The sequence below is a fragment of the Cnephaeus nilssonii genome, assembly GCF_951640355.1.
Source record: "Cnephaeus nilssonii genome assembly, chromosome: 13".
NCBI classification, from domain to species: Eukaryota; Metazoa; Chordata; class Mammalia; order Chiroptera; family Vespertilionidae; genus Cnephaeus; species Cnephaeus nilssonii.
Window position 1 is genome coordinate 53,678,696 of NC_137084.1, and position 24,874 is coordinate 53,703,569.

Here is a 24,874-nt window from a genome sequence, read left to right on the forward strand (position 1 = left end):
CTTAGCCACAAAACTATGCTCCCAAAAAGCAAAACCACACCTTTGCTTTAAAGAGCTGTACTACCAGAACATGTCACTGTAGGCTCCTACTTACAAGCTAGAATGGCCACTGTTGTTGACATAATTCTACCATGAATTTTGGAGTTAAATATAAAAGACAGTCATCAGTGGTGTGTAAAAAAGTTGATCCAGGCAATTTTTAATGACTTTGAACTATTTACAGCCCAGAGTCCCTATAAAGACCAGGTTTAAGACTGATGTTCAGTTTAGAGCTAAGAATTCCTGAATACCAATGAGAAGAGAAAAATGAGAGAAATAACTGTTTACCATTTATATTGACCATCTGGTTTTTGCCAAAGAATATTTTCATATATCTTATTTCATATATCCTTAAACCAACTCCATAAGTATTATTATCTTCAATTTGCAGATTAAAACTATAGAACTCTGAGAGGTCAAGTAACTTGCCCCTAAATCACACAATAAGTGGCAAAGCCAGGATCTAACCTAAAAGGCTGCATTATTTTCACTATGTCCCGCTCAAAGCCTTTGCCTTCCCCACACCCTTGTTGGCCCACCTGCATTTGTTGTAGCCTGGCTTTTCATTGCAGTAGTGGCTGGTTGGCATAAAGTTCCTCCCAAGGCAAATACAGATCTTCTATGACCTCTGGGTCCTCACTCTCACTATCTTCTTCCCATGGGTTCCAGGTGTTGGCATTCCATCCTGGCTTCATGACTACTGCCCTTAACCTATGCAGCTGTAGCTTTTCCCTCCAATTTTTACAAAGCAGCAAGCTATGGTTTCTATTTTGGTATGGTGTTCCTCAACCTTCTAGGCTAAGTTAGTAGCCAAGAGGGAGATGGATAAACTTCTTTTCCAGTTAGAGTTCCCCTTCTTACTTCCAAACTTTTGCCAGAGCCTTTAAAAGGGTGTCAGTGGCCAACTAAACTGCCCGTAAAAGTGGCCAGTCCACTGTAGCAGTCATTTACCACCCTCCCTTACCACCCACCTGGGCAAGATGACACTGAGCAAACAAATGCTCCAGTCCACCCGGTATTTCAGGGCATCCTGTACTCACGAGGTGGGCTACAAGCATCCAACTTTCAGACCGCCTCGCCCCACAGAGAGGTTGATGGCCCGCCTAGCACTTCCCGAGGAAACTTCTGTCCCCTTTCCCATTTCTCCAGCCTGTGAAAACTTCCTGGGGCCAAGAGACCAAAGAAAGAGGCTGACGACTCCAGAATTACACCCGAATTGCACCTTGGACAGTAACAAGACAGTGGATTTCCACACCTCAAAGGGGATGGGGCTTGTTATATACAGCCAAGTGGCAAGTGCTTGTTAAAAGCTGTAAAATCTAAAGCAGTAAACAACTCAATGGGCCCACTTACCTCGCAAGAATATTTCCTTCAGGTGAGAGACATTCCCGGGGTGAGCTGGAGGTCAGCCTGCTTCCTAAGATGATACTGGTCACATTAAGTCCCAGGAATCATTGCACCTAACTAACCATCTACCTGGGAGACAGGGGATGTGGCAGAACAGCTGCAATCGATCAAAGATGCAGGAGCCGCCAACAAGAAGGAAGACCGCCTGCCCGGGCGCCCTGGGTCTGGCAGGCCATGGGGTCGGTCCGTGCGCCCGCCGATGGAGCTGCACATCCTCCAGCACCAGGTGCACTACACCCACCCACTCATCAAGCTGCTCTTCCCGCCCCGCCGAAGCCGGTGCAAGTTCTTCAGCCCGAGGGAGACTCCCGAGGAGTGCACGCTCAGGCTGGACGAGGAGGGCTTCAAAGAGCTGCCCCATCGGAGTTCCTGCGAGCGGCTGAGGCCACCTGGCTGGTGCTGAACGGGCCATCCCGCAGCCGGACACGCTGCTGGGGTCATGAAGATTGCCCGCTCGGTCATCGCCCCGCTGGCCGAGCCCCACGTGTCTGCGCTGATGCTGTCCACTTACCAGACGGACTTCATCCTGGTGCCGAGCGGGACCTGTCCCTGGTGATCCGCTCTCTGGCCCAGGAGTTCGACATTTACCGAGAGGTGGGCGGGGAGCCCGTGCCTGTTGCGGGGGATGATTCCAGCAATGGCTTTCCCCGCGCTCAGCATGGGCCCAACCCCACGGAGCATCCTCTCCAGAGAGTCCTTATGCTGGACCCTGAGACACTGCCAGCCGTCGCCACCACCCTCAGCGACGCCCTCCTCTACTCCCACGGTGTCCCCAAAGGGGCCGCCCCGGGCCATCCTGGGCCCGGCTCCATCACGTTCTTTGCCTTCTCCCTCATCGAGGGCTACGTCTCCATCGTCATGGATGCGGAGACTCAGAAGTTCCCCAGGGACCTCCTGCTGACCAGCTGCTGGAGAGAGCTGCAGAGTTTGGTGCGCATCGGAGGACAGCCCCTGGGTTTGGATGAATGCGGGATCGCGGCCAGATCGCGGGTCCCCTGGCTGCAGCAGACGTTTCTGCCTACTGCATCAGCACCTTCAACTCTGACCACGCCCTGGTGCCTGAGGACGCCATTGGCAGCTCCATCAAAGTCATCCAGTGACCGCAGGAGCAGCCTCTGTGTTCACCCCTCACCCCCAGGCTTCCAGAGACTTCTCTAAGCTATTTCCTTAACTCGGGATGAGCCCACTTCCCTCTCCCATTCATGCAGGGGGACACCCCTTTCCCCCTCTCTATATAAGCTGACTGCAGGACCGGGCTCAGACATGGACACGCCCTGTCTGCCCACGCAGGGGAACAGGGTGCTCCAGGCTTCCACAAGGAAACCCTCAATCCGTCACTCCCTGCCCAGCCTCTGCCTGAGGCCGAGCCATCTTTGTCTCTGCACCCAGGGCCAGCTGCTCCCTGGACCAGCCCTAAGCTCCGTTCTGCCTCTGGTTGGGTTGCCTTCCCTGGTCAGTTGAGTTCTGATGGTGCCCGCCCCTCATGGGGTCTCCAAGAAAAGTACTTTACATCTCTCTGGTGTTTTTTGTTATCAACTTGATAATAAAGGGCTTGTAGTGACAAAAACTAAATAAGAAGAAGGAAGATCATCCCTCCACAGGCAGAGAACAGCTCCATTCAATGTGGGGACTAATTTCACCTAAAAGCAATAACCCCTAGCCTCATTAAACACTCATTGAAATACATTAGCAAACTAAACAACACACCGCAGAGCTGCCACGATTGGAAAGGGAAGCAAATAAAAGGTCACAAAATGGTGACTGGGGCTCTACTGAGAAGTCTCCACTCCTTTCCCTGGAAAAATCCTCCCCCTTATTGAATGCCCTACCCCTCAAATGAGCCTGAATAAAAGAAATAAATTCCACAGGGAGGGGCTGCTCTGTAGAGTAGCTCATTCTCTGTTTCACTGCTTCACTAATACTAGCAAACTCACTTTCACTTCAAACTCTAATCTGGTTGGCATTTGAATTCTTTCCTGGGCAAAGCCAAGAATCTACAGTGGGTCATGGACCCTTGGGTCCCCGGATACCACCAACCCATGCATCACCTGGAGTTAGCATCAGAACCCACAGGTTAAGGGCTCAGTCCCACAACACTGCCCATCACCCTGCTCCTCGGGTTCAATAATTTGACTGTGATAGAATCATGAGGGAAGACACAGTGAAAAGTGTTAAGGATCCAGAGTCTAGCAGTGTGGTGACTAATAGCTAGAGGTAATGGCAAAACAGCCAGTCTCCTTAGAACACTCTTTCTGTAGGGTAACCTTGACTGTGCTTTGTATTTCTTGGTTCTTGACTATTTTTTTAGTCTGATCTAGCCTTCCTGCAGTTTCTGTAAGGTATCTTATACCCTTCCAATAAATTCCTTTCCTAGTTAAATCATACACTACTGGTCTGTTATTTTCAACCAACAACTCTAAAAGTCATCTGTTGCTAGCCTTAATCTCTGTCACATTAGAAGTGATCTTGATTAATCCATTCCAGAAGGTTTAAAAGTTAAATTCATGTATGTTAATAAATCAGGTAGATTCTTGAAATGCTTAAATAAGCATGACCTCTTTTAAATTTGAAGTTGAATCCCATAATGCTACTATTTATGTAAATTAGGACTCAGGTTGGTTAGAATAAATTTTTCATCTAGTAATCAACACTTTCCAGAAGTTAAGAGATAATATTTTTAATTTAAAAAAGGTAAAGGCTAACAAAAAGCTGTACCATATCCAGCTAACTAGTTTCTATATAAAATTTTAATGAATATTTTGCATAAAATTTGGCAAGAAAATTTAACACCTCAATTATGAACATTATCTGCTTCAGAGAATTTAATAAAAATTTTCATAATATTGTACATGTCATGACCTCTCACTTCTCCCTTCAGTCTCATGGTTTTATACAAAACACCAGTGCCTCGGTGCAGGGATTCCTGCACATTGAAAGGAAATTAATTAGGAGGTGGCTGGCGGTGCAGGACTCGCCCTGGAGCCAACCTGGTGCAGTGCCATGGCTCGAAGGGCATCTGCAGAGTGAGCAGGGTCCCTCCAGCAGGTGGGGTACCTCAGCCTGGCCTGCAGGGATGGGGCAGAAACCAGCTCTCTGACATCCCCTGAGGCGTCCTAGATTGCAAGAGGGCGGTTCTCCGGTGACACACCCCAGAATCAGGCTCCCTCCTCTATGGTTCTGGGATGTGTCACTTGAGAACTGCCCACTGCCAAGTAACCACAGCTCGGCAGCTCCTGCATTGAGCGTCTGCCCCCTGGTGGTCAGTGCATGTCATACCTACTGGCTGGTAGGATGGTTGGATAGTCACTTAGCCTCTAATATATATAGATTAATATTCTGACCTCCAAAATTTAAACTTCCATCCTGATGTCTTCCTGGTACCCCAGATTTCTGTAGCCAATTGTATACTTAACATATCTACATGGGTGCCTCAAACTTCATACCTCCAAAACCAAACTCCTAATCTTCTACTCCAGCCCCTAAATATTCTGTTTTCCTAGACTTCTCCAGCTTTGAAAATGGGAATGCCATACTTCCAGAGCCTCAGGCAAAAGGAAAAAAAAGAGTCCGCCTTAACTCCTCTAGTTTTCCCATCCCTGACACCAAATCTATTTACAAGACCCAGGACTCTACCTTCAAAATCTAGACTCTGCCACTTCTCACCACTCTCACTGCTACCACACCCTAACCTAAGGCACGATCATGTTTACTTGGAATAGTATAATAAACTCCGAACTCATCTCCTCCATGTCTTTCCTTGCATGACTTTTTTTTTTTTAAATACATTTTATTGAGTTTTGACAGACAGGAAGAGAGAAGGATAGAGAGAAACATCGATGAGAGAGAAACATCGATCAGCTGCCTCCTGCACACTCCCCACCGGGGATGTGCCTGCAACCAAGGTACATGCCCCCGACCGGAATCGAACCTGGGACCCTTGAGTCCACAGGCCGACGCTCTATCCACTGAGCCAAACCGGTTTCGGCTCCTTGCTTCCTTTCAGTATATTCTCAACATGCAACACAGAGTTGATCATTTTAAACATATGACAGATCAGACCACTCTTCTTAAAACCTTCCAACAGATTCCTAGCTCATTCACAATAAAAATCAAAATCTTTATAATAGCTAAAAATTCTATATAACCTGTTGTCCTACCACAACCAAGCTCATTTCCTACTATCTCTCAATCTAGAGTGATTGAGTCCATAACAAACTACTATTCCTGGAATCTCTAAGTATGCTTCTACCTAAAAGCCTTTCCTTGAAAGTCAAGTGCTTTTCCCCTTGCAAATAGCCCTATGACTCAGTCCCTCAGCTCCAAGGCTTAACTCAAATATTTCCTTAGATAGGACTTTACTAACTACTTTATTTAAAACTACAGGCCTGGTACACAGATTCAGGCACTGGGGGGGTCCCTTGGCCTGGCCTGCGGGGATCAGGCCAAAACTGATCTCTGGGTCCGGGGTACGGGAGAAGCAGATTCGGGGCCAACAGCACCCCAGGAGCAACCTAACCCATGACAGATTCTGTGAGGAATCGGGCTCCCTCCTCCACTGGATGGAGTGTCTGTCCCCTGGTGGTCATTTGGTGTCATAGCTACTGGGCAAATGGGTGAACAGATGGATGGTCACTTAGGCTTTTATATATATATATACTAGAGGCCCAGTGCACAAAATTCGTACACAGGAGGGTTCCTCAGCCCAGCCTGCACCCTCTCACAATCCAGGACCCCTCGGGGGATGTCCGACTGCCAGTTTAGGCCTGATCCCACAGAGATAGGGCCTAAATCAGCAGTCAGACATCCCTCTCACAATCTGGGACCACTGGCTCCTAACAACTGGCCTGCCTGCCTGCCTAATCTCCCCTAACCACTCTACCTGCCTGCCTCATCACCCCTAATCACTCTGCCTATCTGCCTCATCACCCCTAACCACTCGCCTGCCTGATTGCCCCTAACCCCTCTGCCTGCCTGCTTGATTGCCCCTAACAGCTTCTGCCTGCCTGCCTGCCTGATTGCCCCTAACTGCCTCTGCCTGCCTGCCTGATTGCTCCTAACTGCCTCTGCCTGCCTGTCTGATCTCCCCTAACCACTCGCCTGCCTGCCTGATCACCCCTAACTATCTCTACCTCGGCCCCTGCCACTGTGGCTTCAACTGGAAGGATGTCTGGAATAAGGTCTGGAAGATCATTTGGCTGTCCAATATAAAATATTAAGCTTTTATTATTATAGATAGCAGCCTTGCCCTAGCTGTTTTGGCTCAACGGATAGAATGTCGGCCTGAAGACCAAAGGGTCCCAGGTTTGATTCCGGTCAAGAGCACCTACCTCAGTTACAGGCTCCTCCCAGGACCGGGCCCAGGCCCCAGGAGGCAACCAATTGATGTATCTCTCTAACATCGATATTTTTCTCTGTCTTTCCTTCTCTCTTCCACTCTCTCTAAAAGTCAATGGAAAAATATCCTCGGGTGAGGATTAAAAAAAATAAAATAGCAGCCTTTCTCCCTGCTCCATAGTACTGTCTGTTCTACTTCCCTGCCCCATACTCTAAGTATGAATATTGCTGATATCCACCAATTAACTATGAATTCCATGAGCATAGGATTATCTGTCTTGTTCACTGATATATACATCTATATCACTTTTTCACACATGGGAGCTCCATAAATATTTGTTCAGATAACAAATAAATTAATGAAAAGCTTAGGTAAATACATCATAAGGAATAACTGTATCAACACAAATATATTTTTAAGTGGTATTTTTAAATTTCTCAAAACAGCTGAGATGCAATGAAGAATTCTAAGAGAAAAGTTTAACTATGTAAAAGAAGAAAGGTATCTGAGAAGTCCTCTACATGAAATACTAGAAGCTAAGTCATATTATTAATAGAGATTCATATTTTAACCTTTTGCACTCAGATGTCGAGTATGACTCAACACGGTTAGCATCGGTAGCAGGAATCGAGAAAAAAGCAAGCGAGTGCAAAGGGTTAACATGTTAATTTTTCATAGTGTTGCAAATATCAGAAATTTCTGTCATATTATCAGTAGTAACCTCCAAAAGGAGCAGGACATGTAAACAAGTAAAATTTGCATGTTTTAATAGGTCTAGCAATTTTTAAATGATGCTGTTTTGATTGCTGCATACCAGCAAACTCCAAGAAAGTGCCTGGCAATGCAGTAGCATGATTAACCTAATGTACTCTCCTGACCTCAAAAATCACGAACTTCGATGCCCTGAGTTCTTGGCACAAAGACCCTGAAAACAAACACAAAATTCCCACTGTACTGACAATAAGGTATTGCAAACATGGGAATCCTTTTTAAATGAATATTTTTCCAACACAGTACTTTTCATCTAAAAATCTAATTCAAATTTTTAAGAAAAAGAAAATGTTAATGCAGTTATACTGCCAAAATTTTAAAGTTAACCATCAGTAGTAAATTAGCTTTTCCCTCCTTCACCAAATTATATTAGCTTCTATTATATGCAATGGACTCTACTAAACACTAGGATTAAAGGAGTAAACAAGGCAACCAAGTCCCTGCCCTCAAGATGACATTATAGTTGGGAGGAAAAGACCACAGATAAATATGTGTTGATAAGTACAATAAAGAAAAATAGAGTAAGGGCGGGGGGGGGGGGGGGGAGAGTAACGGGAGAAGGGTGGCTATTTTAGACCGAGTGGTCAAAAAGGCATGAAAAGATGGCGATTGAAGGGAAACAGCAAGTACAAATTACTGCCCTGAAGTAGAAAGCTTGTCCAGGAAAGCTCAAGGCCAGCATGATTGGAGAGAAACTGGCAATGCTGAGAATGTTAGCAGAAGAGGTGGGAGAAGTAGGCAGGGGTCAGATTATATAAGGCCTTACACTCAGGACAAAGGCTTTGAATTTTGTTTGGATAGTGACAGAAAGCCAATGGAGAGTGTTTTAAATGGTGAGATAAATTACCTTTTGATTCAAAAGATCACTTTGGATGCTGTCCAGAGAATAGATTGGGGCAAGATTGAAAACTAAGGGTTATCAGTTAGGAAGCTCTATTGCAGTAGACCAGATAAGAGACTATGGTGACTTAGACCAGGATGATATGATATAGATGGTAAGAAGAGGTAAGATTCTGAACTTAATTAGATGATTTGGCAACAGGACTCGCAAATGGATTAGATTAGGATGTGAAAGAAAGAGAAGAATCAATGATGACTTCTGGCCTAGGTAAATGATGATGGCATTTACTGAGATGGTGAAGACTAAGAGAGGGACAAGGGATGGAGGAGTCAAAACTCCATTCCATGTAAAGTTTTAAAATGCTTGATAGATATCCAAGTGGAAGATACTTACATAGGTGATAGGATATATAGGATAGAAGTCAGACATAAATTTGGGAGTCATCAGCCTGTCGATAATATTTAAAACCATAGGACTGAATAAGCCTATCTAGGTATCAAGTATAGATAGAAAATAGAAATTTAAAAAAAAATAAAGAGGCCTGAGGACTTCGCCTAGGGTACTTCAACATTTAAGTCAGAAAAGAAGATAAAAATGCAGTATAAGAAGACAGAAGTGACTGTGTCAAATGTTGCTGAGAAGGGATAAATCCTGATAATTAACCAATGAAATTGCCAACATGGCAGTTTCTATAACTATTTGGGGTTCTTGGGGGTAGGGGGATCCTCATATAATACCAAGCAACACTTGGACACCCCAGGGTGTTGAAGAATCTATTTCAATCCTTACACTATCCACCAAGAGACAGTGTCAGAATCCACAGGTTGAGGGCTCACTCTTATTAACACTGCATACCCTCATCCCCAACTTAGAGGCCAGTCGCAAGCCCAGGCTGTTGGCTGTGCTTCTGATCAACTAGCTACAAATTGGAGGTTCCAGCAACCCCCTCCAACTCAGGATGCCAATTTCAAGTCCAGATATTACCTGTACTTCTGGCTATAAATGAGAGGTCCCCTGTCCTCCTTCTCCGGTTTGATTAATTTGCTAGAGAGTCTTATAGAACACAGAGAAACATTTTACCCATGGGAATACTAGTTTATTTTAAAAAGGACTTAATGCAGGAAAGACCATATAGAAGAGATGCTCAGGGCAAGATATGGGGGAAAGGTGTGGAGCTCCCATGCCCTCTCTAGGAGCACTTCTCTCCTCAAATCTCAGCGTGTTTGCCAACCAGAAGCTCCCCGAACCCCACCCTTTAGGGTTGTTATGGAGGCTTCATTACATAGACATGATTGATTAAAACATTGGCCATTGGCAAGTGAACTCAATCTCCAACCCCTCTGCCCTCCTCAGAGGTGGAGGGGTGGGGATGGGTACTGAAGTTTCTACCTCTAATTACATGGTTAGTTGCCCTGACAACAAGCTCCTCCTGTGTAGGTTACCTAAAGGTTTTCCAAAAGTTATGTCATTAACATAAAAAAGAATCTATTGCTCTCATCACAAGAAATCCCAAGGGTTTTAGGAATTGTAAGTGAAGAACAGGAACAAAACCAAATATATGTGAGAAATATATTTTCATCATCTGAATAACCAAACGTATATTTCTTACAGATCACAATAAACTTGACAAGTACAATCTCATTAGGATGGAGAAGATGAGAGTCTAATTTGGAGTAGCTTCAAGAGAAAATGGGAGATGAAGAAGCATAAACTGGGAGTGTAAACAACTCTTGTGATAATTTTTGCTCTAAAGGGAATTAGAGAAATGGAAGAGGGGCTACAGGGCAGGAACCATGGCCTTAAGTAGAAGAACACGGGCATTGCTAAATCATGGACTAGAAGAAAGGGGGCCAGAGGTTAACTGTCCCAACCTCTCTTTCCTCCTCATCTTCTGATCTGTTAATACCTTCCACTGGCCAACTCAGACAGAAGCCAGAAGACGAGGGCAGACAAACTGAAGGGAGATAACCGATTAAGAGATGTTTGTTTGCTAATAAGACTAATTGAATACAAAGGTAAATTAACTCCAAAGAGAAAAAGGATAATTTTAGACTATTCTTTGAGTAAATGAGGAAGGATGGGGACATAACCTGTCATGGATCTTCTACATCTGCCCTTCCAGATCATCTTTCCTTGATTATCACCCTGCTCTGTGCCCTGGGAAGACTATGTCACCTCAATAGACTATGTCACCCAGCTCCCTGTCCTCTGGTTTTCAATTGGGGTCCACTATTGGGAAGCAACAGCAGATCAGGGAAGGGAGGAGAGAGGGTTTGGGATGTTTATCCCCCACCCCCCCTCTCTCCTTTCTGGGCCATGGTTCGGCAGTGACTGTGTTCCTCTTCCTAAAGCCATCGTTTCTGCCAGGCAGCCCCTCCAAGGGTTACAGCTCTCTCTGTCTCACAGTAACAGCTCACTCAGAATCCGCACGGTTCCTAGTCCCCAAGTGCTTTGATCCCTGGCCAGTCCCCGTACTAGTAACTCTGCCCTGACCTTTGGAAACAGGTCCTCGTTCAACTCTCTTTGAGAAGGCCTTCTCTTACCTTCCAGGACCCTGACTCTCTCCAAGAAGAGGATGTGGCCTTGGATAAGAGGAGAGACAGTTTATCCACTTCAATAAAAGGGAAGGCAGAGTATATGGATACAGATGTAGGTAGGTTGGTAGATTAAGTGGTAAAAAGATGAGAAAGTTCTCTTTTGATTGTTTTTATTGTCTCAATAGAATAATAAGAAAGGTCATCAATTGATGCTGAAAAAGGTGAGGTGTATTGAATTTGAGAAGAAAGAGAGTATGAAACGTTCCCTGTGAGAACAAGAAAGTGAATTGTCCAAGGAAATAGAATAGGCTTTTTGTTCCTAGGTTTAAAGTAAAACCAGTTAACAAGGTTGTGCGTATTTCTCCAGCTACATTTGGCTCTATTGGTGCATGAAATAGAGATGGGTTTAACCAGAGGTTGTTTTTTGCCAGCAGATGGAGGGAACAACAATGAAATTGCAGATGTATGCAAATGAGTAATTATAGCAATGAATCATGTATTCTAAGCTGGGTAAGGAGGGATGTGAAGATTTATGGTAGCTAACAGATCACAAAAATGTATAGGGCTGATAAGTTAGCAGTGCTTATGGGATCAAAGAATGATTGGACATGGGAAATATATGAATAAACTGGATAAATAGGTGATAAGTGGTAATCAGAGTGGAATTTTAAAAAGGTATGGTTTTTAATAATGATGAGTTATAGAGTAAAATATAAGACTAGGTACATGAGCCCTAGCCTGTTTGGCTTAGTGGATAGAGCATTGGCCTGTGGACTGAAGGGTCCCAGGTTCGATTCTGGTTAAGGGCACATGCCCGGGTTGGGGGCTTGATCCCCATTGTGGGGCATGCAGGAGGCAGCCCATCAATGATTCTCTCTCATCATTGATGTTTCTATCTCTCTCTCCCTCTCCCTTCCTCTCTGAAATCAATAAAAATATTTTTTTTAAAAAGAGTAGGTACATGAGATATGGTAAAGAAAGAGATTATTTTTAATAATCTTAATCTAGAAAGCAGATCAAGAAACTGATCCAGTGAATAAATTGTCCACAAAGCCAAAATAACAATAATTCAAATTTGAGAGTATAAAATTATCATGTAGAACATTACTGTGCATTTTCCCATAACTTTTGCTCCATATGCAGTCACCATTCCTCTCCACAGTCTTTCATGTTTAAAGAAAGTCATTGCATCAGCTCTTCACATCTTCCATGTTACAAGTAGAAATACTCAAATTCGGAAAGTGGAAGTATCCTGCACCAAAATTTGTTTAATATTTGCAGAGAGCCCTGTTAAATATGATAATTTTTCTATATTTCAAGGAGCTCCATTTTTAGAAAAAGATATAGTTAAGAAATTAACCCTGGCCAGGGTGGCTCAGTTGGTTGGGTATTGTCCCATGCACCTAAAGGGTTGCCAATTCAATTCCCAGTCAAGACACATGCCCAATTCTGACCTAGATCCCCGGCAGGGGGCATGCAGGAGGCAGGCGATGCTTCACTCTCACATCAATGTTTCTCTCTCTCTCTCCTCTCTCTTCCTCTCCCTCTAAAAATCCATGGCAAAAATATATATATATATATTAAAAAAAATAAATTAGATTTTATGAGAAAACTGGCAAAAAGAATGTGAACATGTATCCTGAAAAAAAAAATGTAGCCCTGTACCTAAAATAAACAGGCTTTGTTAATAATATTATCTCAATTCGTGAAATTTTAAACTCACCTTCATAACCATTGTCTTATTTTGATCAATTCAAGAGCTCTTAAACTTTTCTTCAGAAAACATTTGCAGGTTCTATTTCTAAAGCACAAGGCTTACTTCTGAAGTAATTGTTTATTTTCAAATGGCTTATTTTCAAAACTTGAGATTTTTCTGAAAGAATTATTTAATATTCAGTATAATTTGTGCCTGTGAGTTTAAAAATACCTTAAATTTGTGGGGATTCACAATTAAGGCATTTCTTGGGAGCCGGCATGCGGAATTTTGTGACTTTGGGTACATTTGATGACTCATTTGCATACATACAGTCCTACAAAGAAAATTCTAATCTTATGGTTTCAGAAAGGTTTACTATTTTGACAGCAACCTGGAAACTGAATGTAAGGTAGAATCCAGGGACTCAGAAACTAGAAATCAGGGAAATTTATTCTACCTGGTATATCTGTGTGCTATTATTAGTATGTTTGCAATTCCTAGCATAATCTAAGAAGTTCCATAGCTTCTGAGCAACAAATAAGGTTGAGGATAAATGTTTTCTTAGGCAACTCTTAGAACCGGCTCATGTAAACAAACTAAGGTAGACCAATGCCTCTCATTCTCGCCCACTTCTATCTTTTACCAAGAGCCAGAGCTAACAGAGTGAAGGGAAGCCTTTCCTATGAGATATTTGTGGGGTACTTCTTTTTTCATTTATCTATTTTGTGGTGAATTCTTTTCAATACTCCATATCAAATTTGAAAGGAGTATGACGAGGTAAGAGTCAACATTGAGATCCATGCTTCAGTACAGTGGGCTCACACAACTTACACCACACCATGAATCTGCACACAAACTGTCTAGCTCTTTACTGTGCCTGTGCTTTATCCAGCTTCTTCCGAAGCCCTCAGGCCCTGGGTAATAGGGAAAAGTGGCCACCCAATCCAGTTTAAAGTATAGCCTAATTCAATAACTTAACGAGTCTCTCTCAGCTAAAATTGCTCATTCATATAGCTTCCCCCCTCTCCTGCTTATTTCTTTCTCTGAAATAATGCCCAGTTGTATAGGAGTAGACAACTTGGGGAGGGATGGTGGGTAATGTTTATCCATCATCACAGTCTTGGGGGTAGAAACAGGTTGGGTTTATTGGATCTCCATGCTGTCCTTTAGCTCCTCTGGTCAATGTTCCTGTCCATCTGTTCACTGAACCTACTGGGGGCCTCCGATGCAGAAGTCTATTTGAGAAGATCTGGTGTGCTTTCTTTTCCCTCAAGCAAAACTCCCAGGTGCTCGGCCTGGCTGACAACACTTGCCTTGGGCCCCACTGATACTATAGCCCCACATTCCTCCCTGAAGTCATGTTCTCATTCCCAAGGAGCAAAGACATTGACCAGAATTTCCCTGAGATGATGCCTTTAATGCCAGCAACTGCCTACCCTCAGACTTCTCCTTACGTAGTAAAACACTAGTTGCATAAGCTTTCTGCTCCTTTCAAATTAGCAGATTTCTAACTACAACTAGACTCTAACACAGTCCCAGGCATGCAGCAACACTCATTCATCCATTTATTTAACAAATATTTATTTGGTAGCTATTAACTGCTAGACACTAAGCTAATATAAAAGATACAGCCATGAAGAAGACTGGCAAAATAGCTGTTCTTATATAATTTACATTCTAGTGGAGAAAGTCATGCAAAACACACATACACAAAATTTCTCGTAGTGATACAAACAGTGACAAAATAAAACAAGTGGTTTGATAGTAGGGTGTAGGTGGGGAGTAAAGTGGAAAGGGGAATAAAGGCCACTTGACAGGCACTGAGACCTAAATGATGAAATAAGCCAATAAGGCAAATATCTTGGTAGAAGGGTACTCCAAACAAACAAAAAAGCAAGTGAAAATGTCCTGGGCAACATTTTGGAGGACCGCATTTTGGAAGGCTAGTGTGGCTGGAATATAGTGAGTAGGGAAGAGTGGTAAGAGATGAGATGAGAGGTAGGCAGAGGTGATGGGGAATCTTCCAGGTGAGAAATCTGAATTTGATTCCAAGAATAATGATTACTAGAAGGTTTCAATTAATCAATACTATCTAAACAAACACGATACAATGATATGAATTTGACCGGTTCAAATAAATGTTATGATTTTACTGTTTAATCCACATAACTATTTCAAAGTACATATCACAATTGTATTTATTTGTTTAATGTCTGTATCCCCTGATAGGCCATGAGCTCCATGAAAATAGGGTCCATGTCTCTCCTCTCATGAAATCCCAGAGCCTAACACAGTGGCTCCTAGACAGTAGGGGTTCAAAATATATTTTGTCCAACAAACACATTTAATGATGGAATGAGTGTTCTATGTGCCCATACCAATTAGAACCAGTCCTGCATTCACAATGCTCACAGTCTACTGAAGGGGACCAAAATGTAATCCATTACCAATAATACAAAATAAATGCTGCACCAGAAACATGCACAAATATTATGGGAACATGAGGGATAAAGTGACTAATTCCACCTAAAGGTAGAGAAAGAATTAAGGAAGTTTTTAACCAAGAAATAATAAATATTCATTTTGGGGGGATGAATGTTTATGTTAAGAAAAAACATCTATATCATGTTCTATTAATTTTATTAGCTCTACAGTTCAATATAACATATACTCTCTTGACAAAGAAATTAACACATTATTACCATAATATTTCAAGACATCTTGAAAGGATTTACTCCTAAAATCTTTTAGAATCTTCTATTTTTATTTTGTACATCAATCCCTCCATCTGAGAGTTAAATCAAGGCTAAAATAGTCATAATATCACTATGCTAGCGGTAGGAAAACCTAGATGAAGAAACCTAGTATATGCTGCTTTCTTGCCAGATACCATATACAGGAGTGGGCAAAAGTAGGATTACAGTTGTTCATGTGGAAAATAATACAATAATTAATAAGTAATAATACAGGAAAAAATTCTGTTTTGCACACTCACAACTTTAACCTACTGTTGTCAACTCTGTGTTAGTGATAGAAATAACCACTACATTTTCATTTATTATGTATTTAGCAGAAATCACCAGATCCTTTCCTGCTCTCAACAAACTTTTGGGGTTTCATTACTTTATTCTGTATAGAGGTCTCATATGCCATCAAAATAAATTAATTCTTCCTATTTCAGGAACTGCACAGATAAAAGCATCCTCCATTGAAAAACAACCAGCCTTAAACATAAAGTACATAAATTTAGTTAAATGGTGCCATCTGGTGACATAAATCCTGCAGCAAATAAAGTCCAGAGCCAAGAATGACAATTTATCCTCTTCATGGCATCCAATCTAAAGTGTCAAATTTAAATGTAAGAAATACTAGATCCCTCCTGACATGAAAAACACAACTAATCACACTCAGTATATGACAGTCTAACATCAGAAATAACAAGGATTGCTCGGGTCACTCTTGTTTCTCAAGTTTACCCTCAAACTTTGAAAGAGACCTAAGTGTAATGTGATACTTTAACCAACTCTTAGAGGACATTTTAAAAACATTTTGAACCCCTGTTGCAGTCAAATCCATTTCTTCACTTTCTTTCTGACCTCTATGAATCTGTATAATGTCTTTACCTCAAATACCACTTCCCTGAGAAAGCCCCTGATTCCATTGCTAAGGTTAAGCCTCTTGCTCAGAGCACCCTATACTTCTCCTCTATCGCATTTATCACAATTGTATATACTATTTATACAATTTTGTTTAATGCCCATGTTCCCAGTGACTATATCAATAAATATTCTTTGGATGGATGGATGGATGGATGGATGGATGGATGGACGGATGGATGGATGATGGATGGATGGGATGAACAAACACACGGACAGATGGGAAAAATGTCCTTCTCTATCCTTTCTTCTTACCCAAATCCTATCAGTTACAAGACCCAGCTTAAGTTCACATTTTATATAAAAGCTTCCCTAGAAACACGAATTACAATGATCCCTACTTCTGTGAACTCCTGCAGCATTTTGGTCTAGCCTCCAGAGATTAGACCTTAATTATATCCTGTCTTGTACTTGTCTGTATATCTATATATATATAAAACCCTAAGTGACCGGAATGACCAGAAACAACCGGTTGCTATGACGTGCACTGTGAGGGGCGGGGCCGGCCGGCCAACCTCCCACGGCCCCTCCCTCCGGTCAGCCCCGCCCCCAATCAGTCCCCCCACCCTGACTGGGGCATGGCCTGCCAGCCAACCTCCTGCCATCCCTCCCCCTGGCCAGCCAGCCCCGATCAACCCCAATCGGGGCGGGGCCAGTCGGACCCCACCTGTGCACAAATTCATGCACCGGGCCTCTAGTATATAAATATTACCTTCCCAATTGACCTTAACCTCCTTAAGGGTAAGGATTTGGTCTTTAATAACATCTATCTGCACATTCCATGTAAATAGGTAAACACTTCACAATAACTAGAATACCAGCACTCTTTTTACTTAAAGGAAATATTGTAAACAAATAAATAGGAACATAGTAGACCTTGGTATTTAAGAATTTAACATTCACCACTTTGGCCAGTCAAGACTTATTTGAAGGTCCATGACATGTAGTCATTTATTTGTTTCACTAGAGCACATGCTTCCAGGTGTCAGGCACTTACCTAAGTGAGTCAGCCTCATACAATGTAGATTTGCTGTTCTCTAGCCGCAGGTAGAAACTACCATTAGGTATCCAAAGGGGGAAAAAAGTCACTTAAATGTTCCAGATACACTATTGTATTTTTAAATTAGATTTCATAATGATATCATTAATTTATAGATTCTTGAAGTACCTGAAATATACCCCAGAATTTGATCTTGTTAAAGATTAAATCAGATCTTTATAAAACTCAAGAATGAAGAAATGCCATTGTTATAGTTTCCCAAGCTTATTAATAATATTCACCTACTATATTACCTTCTTTGAGAGACCAAATATCTAACCACATAGAACACATGTTCTCAAACTTCAGCACGCCTCAGAATCACGGGGAAGGCTTCTTAAAACACTATTTGCTGACCCTACTTCCAGAGTTTCTGATTCAGCATGTCTGGGGTGAGGCCCAAATTTGCAACGTTAACCACCTTCCCAGGTGCTGCTGGTGCTGCTGCTCCAAGAACCACACTTTGAGAACCTCTGCTTTGGAGGATTAAAGCCAAATTACTCCAAATGGACATAACTATGTGGGCCTTCACACTCACTATCATCTATAAAAAATCCTTCGACTTTCTTACGATCAAGTGGCAAAATTATACATTATGATGAATAATTAAGACCAAACTAGCCATGATGTTTTCAAGTAGTTGTTATTTTGAAATAAAAATATGATGTTAGAATTACTACATTGGGAAAATATGTAGTGGTTTTATTTTAACTAAAATGCAATACAACTGTTGTAAGATTGATTTTGTAGCACTTGCCGCCATTGTATTTAAATAACTACCCGAATATCTAATGTCTCTTTCCCCCCACTTGATTGCTCTCACCCCTGAAGGCAAGGACTATCCTTTCCTCTGTAGTTTACTATTGTATCTCTGTGGTCCTCCACAATTTCTAATACATAACAGGCCTCTTAAAAAATAACTGTTGACATATGTAAAACTTTAGACAATAAAAATAAAAAAAGTCCAACCTGCATCTGCTTACCTACCAAAAAAGAAAAAAGAAATAACTGTTGAGTAAATGAATAAACAAAGTTTATTGGCAACCTATTGTTATTTAAGGTACACATACTGGTGGTACAAACGTAAATCAGATATAACTTCAACTCTCAAGCTACTCACAGTCTATTGAGGAGCAGCAATATTTTCAGTTTATCAGAAGGCAATGTAATAAGTGCTTTACAGTAATATGCACAAAATGCTGAGAGGGACATCATAAAAGAGCTGCTTAAAGCTGCTAGCAAGTAGGGACATGGTAGAAGGCTTCCACAAGGAAGTGATAAATCCCAATATGTGGTATACTTAATGTCTCATCCACATTGCTAGTAATCTCAAGTATCCACAGGGTTCTATGCTAAGCTTTATGGAACTAGAAAAGTATTCTATTCTAACACAAAATTGAACGTGCAAGTCTCCGTAGAACAGGATAGCACTTTTCTAAGATGTTGCTACTAGTAGGGTATTAAGAAAAGTATCACTTTACTGTCCAAATATTTCCCCCAAAAAATCCCCCTCAAACATTCTACAGTGAAATTTAAAATTTCAAAGTATCTGGAAGAGAAGTCTAAAAAGGATTTCAAAAAACCATCTCGCTCCTTCAGCACCTAAATGAAAAATAAATAACCTGAGTGCCTTGAAAATTGAAAAGTTTTAGCAATACTAAACAAAAGAATTACTCATTTAATTGGTAAAATATTATGGAATTTCAATTCACTTCTATTCAAATTCTGTAAGGTATTATTAATGCAATCATCATAGAACTGTAATTATCCATTGGACAAAACTTTTTCCTTAGTTTTACCACAAGATGGCACCCTAAGCCTAACATCTAAATGCGCAGCTTCTAGCACATGGCTGTTTTAGGCATTTTTCTTTATATATTAATAAACACTAATGACTAGCTTTTAAGAGCTTAAAGTGTCTTTTCACACTGTTAATTATTAGTGAATTGAAAATTAAAAGAAAATACAGGAACTCTAGAAGCAAAGAGGAAGAAAATTAAACAGTTCATCATCCTCCACATGTATCATATATCCAGCTATTTACCCTAAGAGCAATGTATCTCACCACCAGGTTTCATTTTCTTCTTTTACTTCATTTAAAAATTTTTCCAGAATAAGCATACATTGCTTTTATAATCAGATAAAATTATACTTTTTTAAAAAGCAATACTTTTGCTATCACCGTCTACCCTATTAACAGAGAACCCATTTATAAAATGTTTTTATGCACTACAATACTATCAAAGTTATAGAAACAGAATTCCCTCCGCAACGATTTATACCATCTAAGACATACTAGCTTTTGTGGTGGTCTTTAAAGCATGTAACGAAGGGCCACAAAAGAAAGACCGAATTCGTTTTCCAAGTGATCGTTTTCACCTGTGGAGAGGCTTGGTTTCCTGGTTCCTTCTCAGTGTTACAGCACATCCTTCAATAACAGCATTTCCCTTTACTATTCATTTGTGTTGGGTTTTGTGCATGATGATTCTCTTCTACCTCTTCAGTTAATTAAGATTCGTGCAAGTTATCATTTCAATGTACTGACTATTTAAGTATTAGAACAGTGGGTGAAGCCACTGTTTTCCCTGCTTGTAACAAGAACGACAAGAGAGTGGGGGCAGGAGTTGGTTCAAACAGAAAGCAGGTTATAGGCCATAAACAATGCTCTATTTGTCAGGGGCACCCCACTTACCCTTTTACACAGCTTTAATTCCCTTCAGGATGCACACACAGAGCTACAGGGTTTTTCTGCTTTTGTGTCCTTAAAGAGGATACACAGTAAGACCACTCAAACATTCAATAGCAAAAAAAAATTGTAATCAGTATTTAGCAATCCACACAGAATGGAATAGAAAATTATATTTTGTTGTATAATGTTGCTCCATTTATTTTTTTTTCAATCTAGTTTATCCCAAAATGAATTTGTAAAAAACTAGCCAAAGCAAATCTATCCATTCAAAGCTAGACACCAGGATTACTTACATAACAGCTTTTTACAGATTATTGTTGTCTCTCATTTTTTAGATACATTCAAACTACACTGTAGGCTTTTTGCCAAGATATTTATCACTCACTCAAAACAATTACAAAATGTAATTCTTTGTCATGAATTTGTCCTTTTATTACCCACATAATAAGGTTTCGATACCAAATGGTTACATTGCCAAAGTATAATTGAATTATCTAACGCATCCAACAATAGTCTTCCTAAATCAAGTTAAAAAACTGAAACTCACAAAAGACTTAGCTAGTCTTAACTAAACATATCATACAAATCTATTTCAAGATATTGCCATTCACAGTTAATGGCCTTTATTAATGATCAATTAGATGAAACTATTAATTTTTAACTGAGAAATGTGTGGCCTAAAAATGTTCTCAACTACTATTCTCTAATGACAGGATTTATTTAAATTCTGCAAGAGTCCATTTAGAGTTGTTTTTATTTAATTCCAGCTAAGATGATTACAGTTATTTGCGTCATTAATTCTTACCAGCCGCAAGAGAATATTTTAAAGAACTTGAACCACAGGCCAAATAATCTTATAAAGATTTTTTCTCCTGTTTTTATTCACTAGACTGATTCTCAAATTTTCAAAATATAATAGCTTTTACAATTATATTCAGAACAAGTTGGAGTTTTTGTCTGTAAGTGTACACATATATGATAGAAACATAGATAAAATATTTTCAAGATTAATTCTTATAATCCTATTTTTAGATTGTGTTTCAATAACTCCTAGACTTTAAAAAGTAATAATAATGTCCAGGAGACTAAGTTATTTCTTTAAAATGTACTACTTAAGCCCCAGCTGGTTTGGCTCAGTGGATAGAGCGTTAGTCTGCAGACTGAAGGGCCCCAGGTTTGATTCCAGTCAAGGGCACATGCCTGGGTTTCGGGCTCCATCCCCAGTGTGGGGCGTGCAGGAGAGAGCCAATCAGTGATTCTCTCTCATCATTGATGTTTCTACCTCTTACTCCCTCTCCCTTCCTCTCTGACATCAATAAAAATACATTTTAAAAAAGATAATACAGAATTTTACTACATACCTAGCAGAGCTTGAAATAAGCTGCTCCTAAAGATGCCCATCACCTTTTTAACAGCGTTTTTCAGCTGCTGCTCCTCTGGCTTCCTTAATTTTTTGCAGTATTCTTCCAGCAACGATAAAGCTCGGTCAGTATCTGAAAAACATGGTTTAAAAATTCTATCTTATGGTCTTAGAAAAATAATAAATTACATTACACAATTCTATAGTTGTACTCCTAATTTCGTGACACAGACTACTTTAATAAAATAATCACAAATTCCATAAACTACCATATGAAATCGAGAATTACACTCAACTCCTAATTTTAAGAACCCACTTTTATTTCTATAGTCCTGTCTTCCAAAAGGATCTGTAACCATGAAACAACACAACACAAAGGGCCTGAATGCCATGTGGGCCAGTAAATGTTCGCACAGCAGATGTGATTCTCTTGCCAGAAAAATGATCTCAAAATTGATGACTTCCTACAAAACAACACCCAGATTCCTTCGTTCAAGGCCCCCTCTCATGATCTTGATACAACGTATATTTTCAGCTATTATTTCTTACTACACATTCCACCCTCTTTTATACACACACACAATGCCCAAGCCACACTGGATTTCTCTCTCTCTCTCTCTCTCTCTCTCTCTCTCTCTCTCTCTCTCTCTCTCTCTCTCTCTCTTCCTCCCTCTCTGTTTTTCTCCTTTTTCTTACCTTTGTACTTTTCTTTGCTCCTACTGCTCCCTGTTTTAGAATATGCTCTCCTATTCCACTATCTCTCCCTAAAATCTGTGCTCTAGTGAAAGGGATTTGTTGTCAGCTAGATCTGGGTCTAAACTCTACTTACTAGCTGTGTGTGATATTTAACAAGTTACTTAACCTCTCTGACCTTAAGTTTCCTCACAGGTAGTAGGATTAAATGACACAATACTTAGTACAGTGTCTAGCATATATAAAGCAATCAACAAATCAACTGAAAGTCTACCGTTAGTAATTTACACCTAACTCAAATGCTCTCTCTTCTATAAAAGTGCATCTGACAGTTAAAATTAATCACTATCACACAAATACTATAGGCATTCTTAATACATACTGCCATATTATGGCTTCCTGAATACATGTCTTTACCCCCCACAGACAAAATATCCTTGAAATTTTCACCAGAGTGACAGTCCCTTTATGTGCAGTAAGTGACAATTCTTTTCCCTTTTTTTTTTGGGGGGGGGGGGGGGAGACAGGGGAGGAGGAAATGAGAAGATTCAACTGTATTGTTCCAACATGAAGATCTCCATTTGGAGACTGCCAAGTCACATATTTTTAACTAAACAATACTTATGTATCACAAAGAATATAAAATACAGTAACTGATTTACTCAGACTCAAAATGCATTATGAGGGAGGCCAAGACTCACCTTAACCAGTAAACAACTGTTTTTATCACCATAGTTTTATAAAACTACTAGGAGCCCAGCGTGCGAAATCACGCGGCCCCACCCTGCCTTGACACCGAACCTCTCCAAGCAGAGCTCCAGCGCGCCTGTCCCAGCCCCCGACCCCTCTGGCCTTCTCTGGCCACTTCAAGCCCCGCCCTCAGTCCCTGGAGTCACCTTGGGCTGGTTCTGCCTTCTCCGGGCACCTCCCCGCTTCCGCCCCATCTCCAGAGCAACTTGGCGACTCCACCCCATCATGGCTCCCACCGGTTGCGCTGTTCTCCTTCCCCTGGCAGGTGCGTGGTGGGGCGCTCTGAATGCAAGCGGTAGGTGGTGAAGGACTGGTGAGGGGGGAGCTACGGGCTCTCACCCCCACCCTCCCCACCATGGGATAGTCCTGCCTCCTCCAGGGACCTCTCTGCTTCCACTGGGTCTCCAGAGCCCCACTGCGCACGCTTAGGCAGCCTCCTGTGATTGGTCATGATGTTACAGAGTAACGGACAATTTGCATATTCCTCTATTATTATATAGGATGTTTAGAAAGCTTATGAGGAAAATGGCAACAGCCAAAGTGACCAGAGTTTTAAATATTACATTGGTAATTTTCCTGGTTTTATGATTTATATATATTTTTGTTTTTTTTTCTCTTCTTGAGGAGTTCATGTGTGAGGAATTAATGTATGCAGACTTTTAATATACAACGCACATATCTGAAAATTGTCACTACACATAAAGGCACTGTTGCTCTGGTGACATTTTCAAGGATATTTTGTCTGTGGGGGATAAAAACATGTATTCAAGAAGCCATAATATGGCGGTATGTATTAAGAATGCCTACAGTATTTGTGTGATTATGATTAATTTTAACTCTCAGATATAGCTTTGTGGAAGAGAGAGCATTTGAGTTAGGTGTAAATTAAGGAAAGGTAGGGTCTCACCTGGGTTGAAAGTCAACTGGAGTTATCATTGGTTTTCCCCGATTTTACCCTTTGCCCAGACTCCATCACCAGTAAGAGCTTTACTTGGATCAAATGTCACTTCCCTTCAAATGTCTCTCTTGGTAATCCTGTCACTTCTCCACCTGACCAGAGCTCTTCTCTCATTACCTTCAAATCACATCATGGGTCTTCATTATGGCCCTGCTTTGGGGTTCATTTTTTTCTTCCAGCTTTATTGGTGTAGAATTGACAAATAAAATTGCATGTACTTAAGGTGAATAACATGAATTTTTAATATATGTGCACATTATGAAATGATTACCATAATCATTACCACAAAGACAACTAATTGTCTTTGAATTTTAAAAGTCCTCTCCCACTTCCAATCTAACCCTTTCAGACTAAAAGCCAATCATGACAACAGTTCATATTCATTGAGTATTTTATTTCACATCTCCTTTCTCCTACCCTTTCCAACACTTCTCCCCCACAGCCATTCTCAGCTGATAATGTTGCTTCCTATTTCATGGAACATCAGAAGAGAATGTCCACAAGCTCCTGACCAAACAACTACTGACTTACCTGTAAGTGTACCCGTATACTCTGCCTTCCCTTCTGTTACTATGGATAAAATATTTGTGCTTCTCTCTAAGGCCAACTCCTCTAGTTAAGCACCTGAACCTCTCCCCTCTTGCCTACCTAAGGACATTGCTCCATCATCAATTGCTATTCTCTCCATTCAATCATTCCCATCATCATACAAAGAACTGTAATATCAGTGATTTTTAAATTTTTCCTTTGCCCTTCATTTCTCTCCACCTAACTATGGTCCCCATTTCTCTGTTCCCCTCTATAGCATAATTACACAATTACATAGCTTTGCCACTATACAGATAAACAGATGTACATAAAAGCATACATGGTATCAAAATGTAAAAAAAAGCTGCAGAATACACATTCTTCTCAAGTACACATACACATGGATCATTCACAAAGATAGACCACATGTTAGGAGACAAAACAAATCTCTACAAGTTCAAGAAGACTGGAATCATATAAAGCATCTTCTCAGATCATAATGAAATGAAATTAGAAGTCAACTACAGTAAAACACACACACACACACACACACACACACACACACACACACTCAA

The 24,874-nt window shown here is 41.0% G+C and overlaps 1 protein-coding gene and 1 pseudogene across 6 annotated transcripts in view; one reads left to right on the forward strand and one right to left on the reverse strand.

The window, feature by feature from the left end:
* DLG2 (discs large MAGUK scaffold protein 2) overlaps positions 1–21,426 on the reverse strand; it is a gene marked incomplete at its 5' end in the record, with an annotated part of 1,931,014 nt that extends 1,909,588 nt beyond the window's left edge. For 4 of the 5 annotated variants that reach the window (XM_079787296.1, XM_079787299.1, XM_079787298.1 and 1 more), the window contains one exon: positions 21,372–21,426. In XM_079787296.1, coding sequence (XP_079643422.1) covers positions 21,372–21,411 — 40 coding nt within the window. The remainder of the gene's footprint in view (positions 1–21,371) is intronic. The other variant, XM_079787289.1, reaches the window with a different exon arrangement.
* LOC307109262 (cytosolic arginine sensor for mTORC1 subunit 1-like) lies at positions 1,646–2,546 on the forward strand (annotated as a pseudogene). The gene has a single exon. The product of its transcript is annotated as a cytosolic arginine sensor for mTORC1 subunit 1-like (transcript).
* Positions 21,427–24,874: the final 3,448 nt, after the last annotated feature.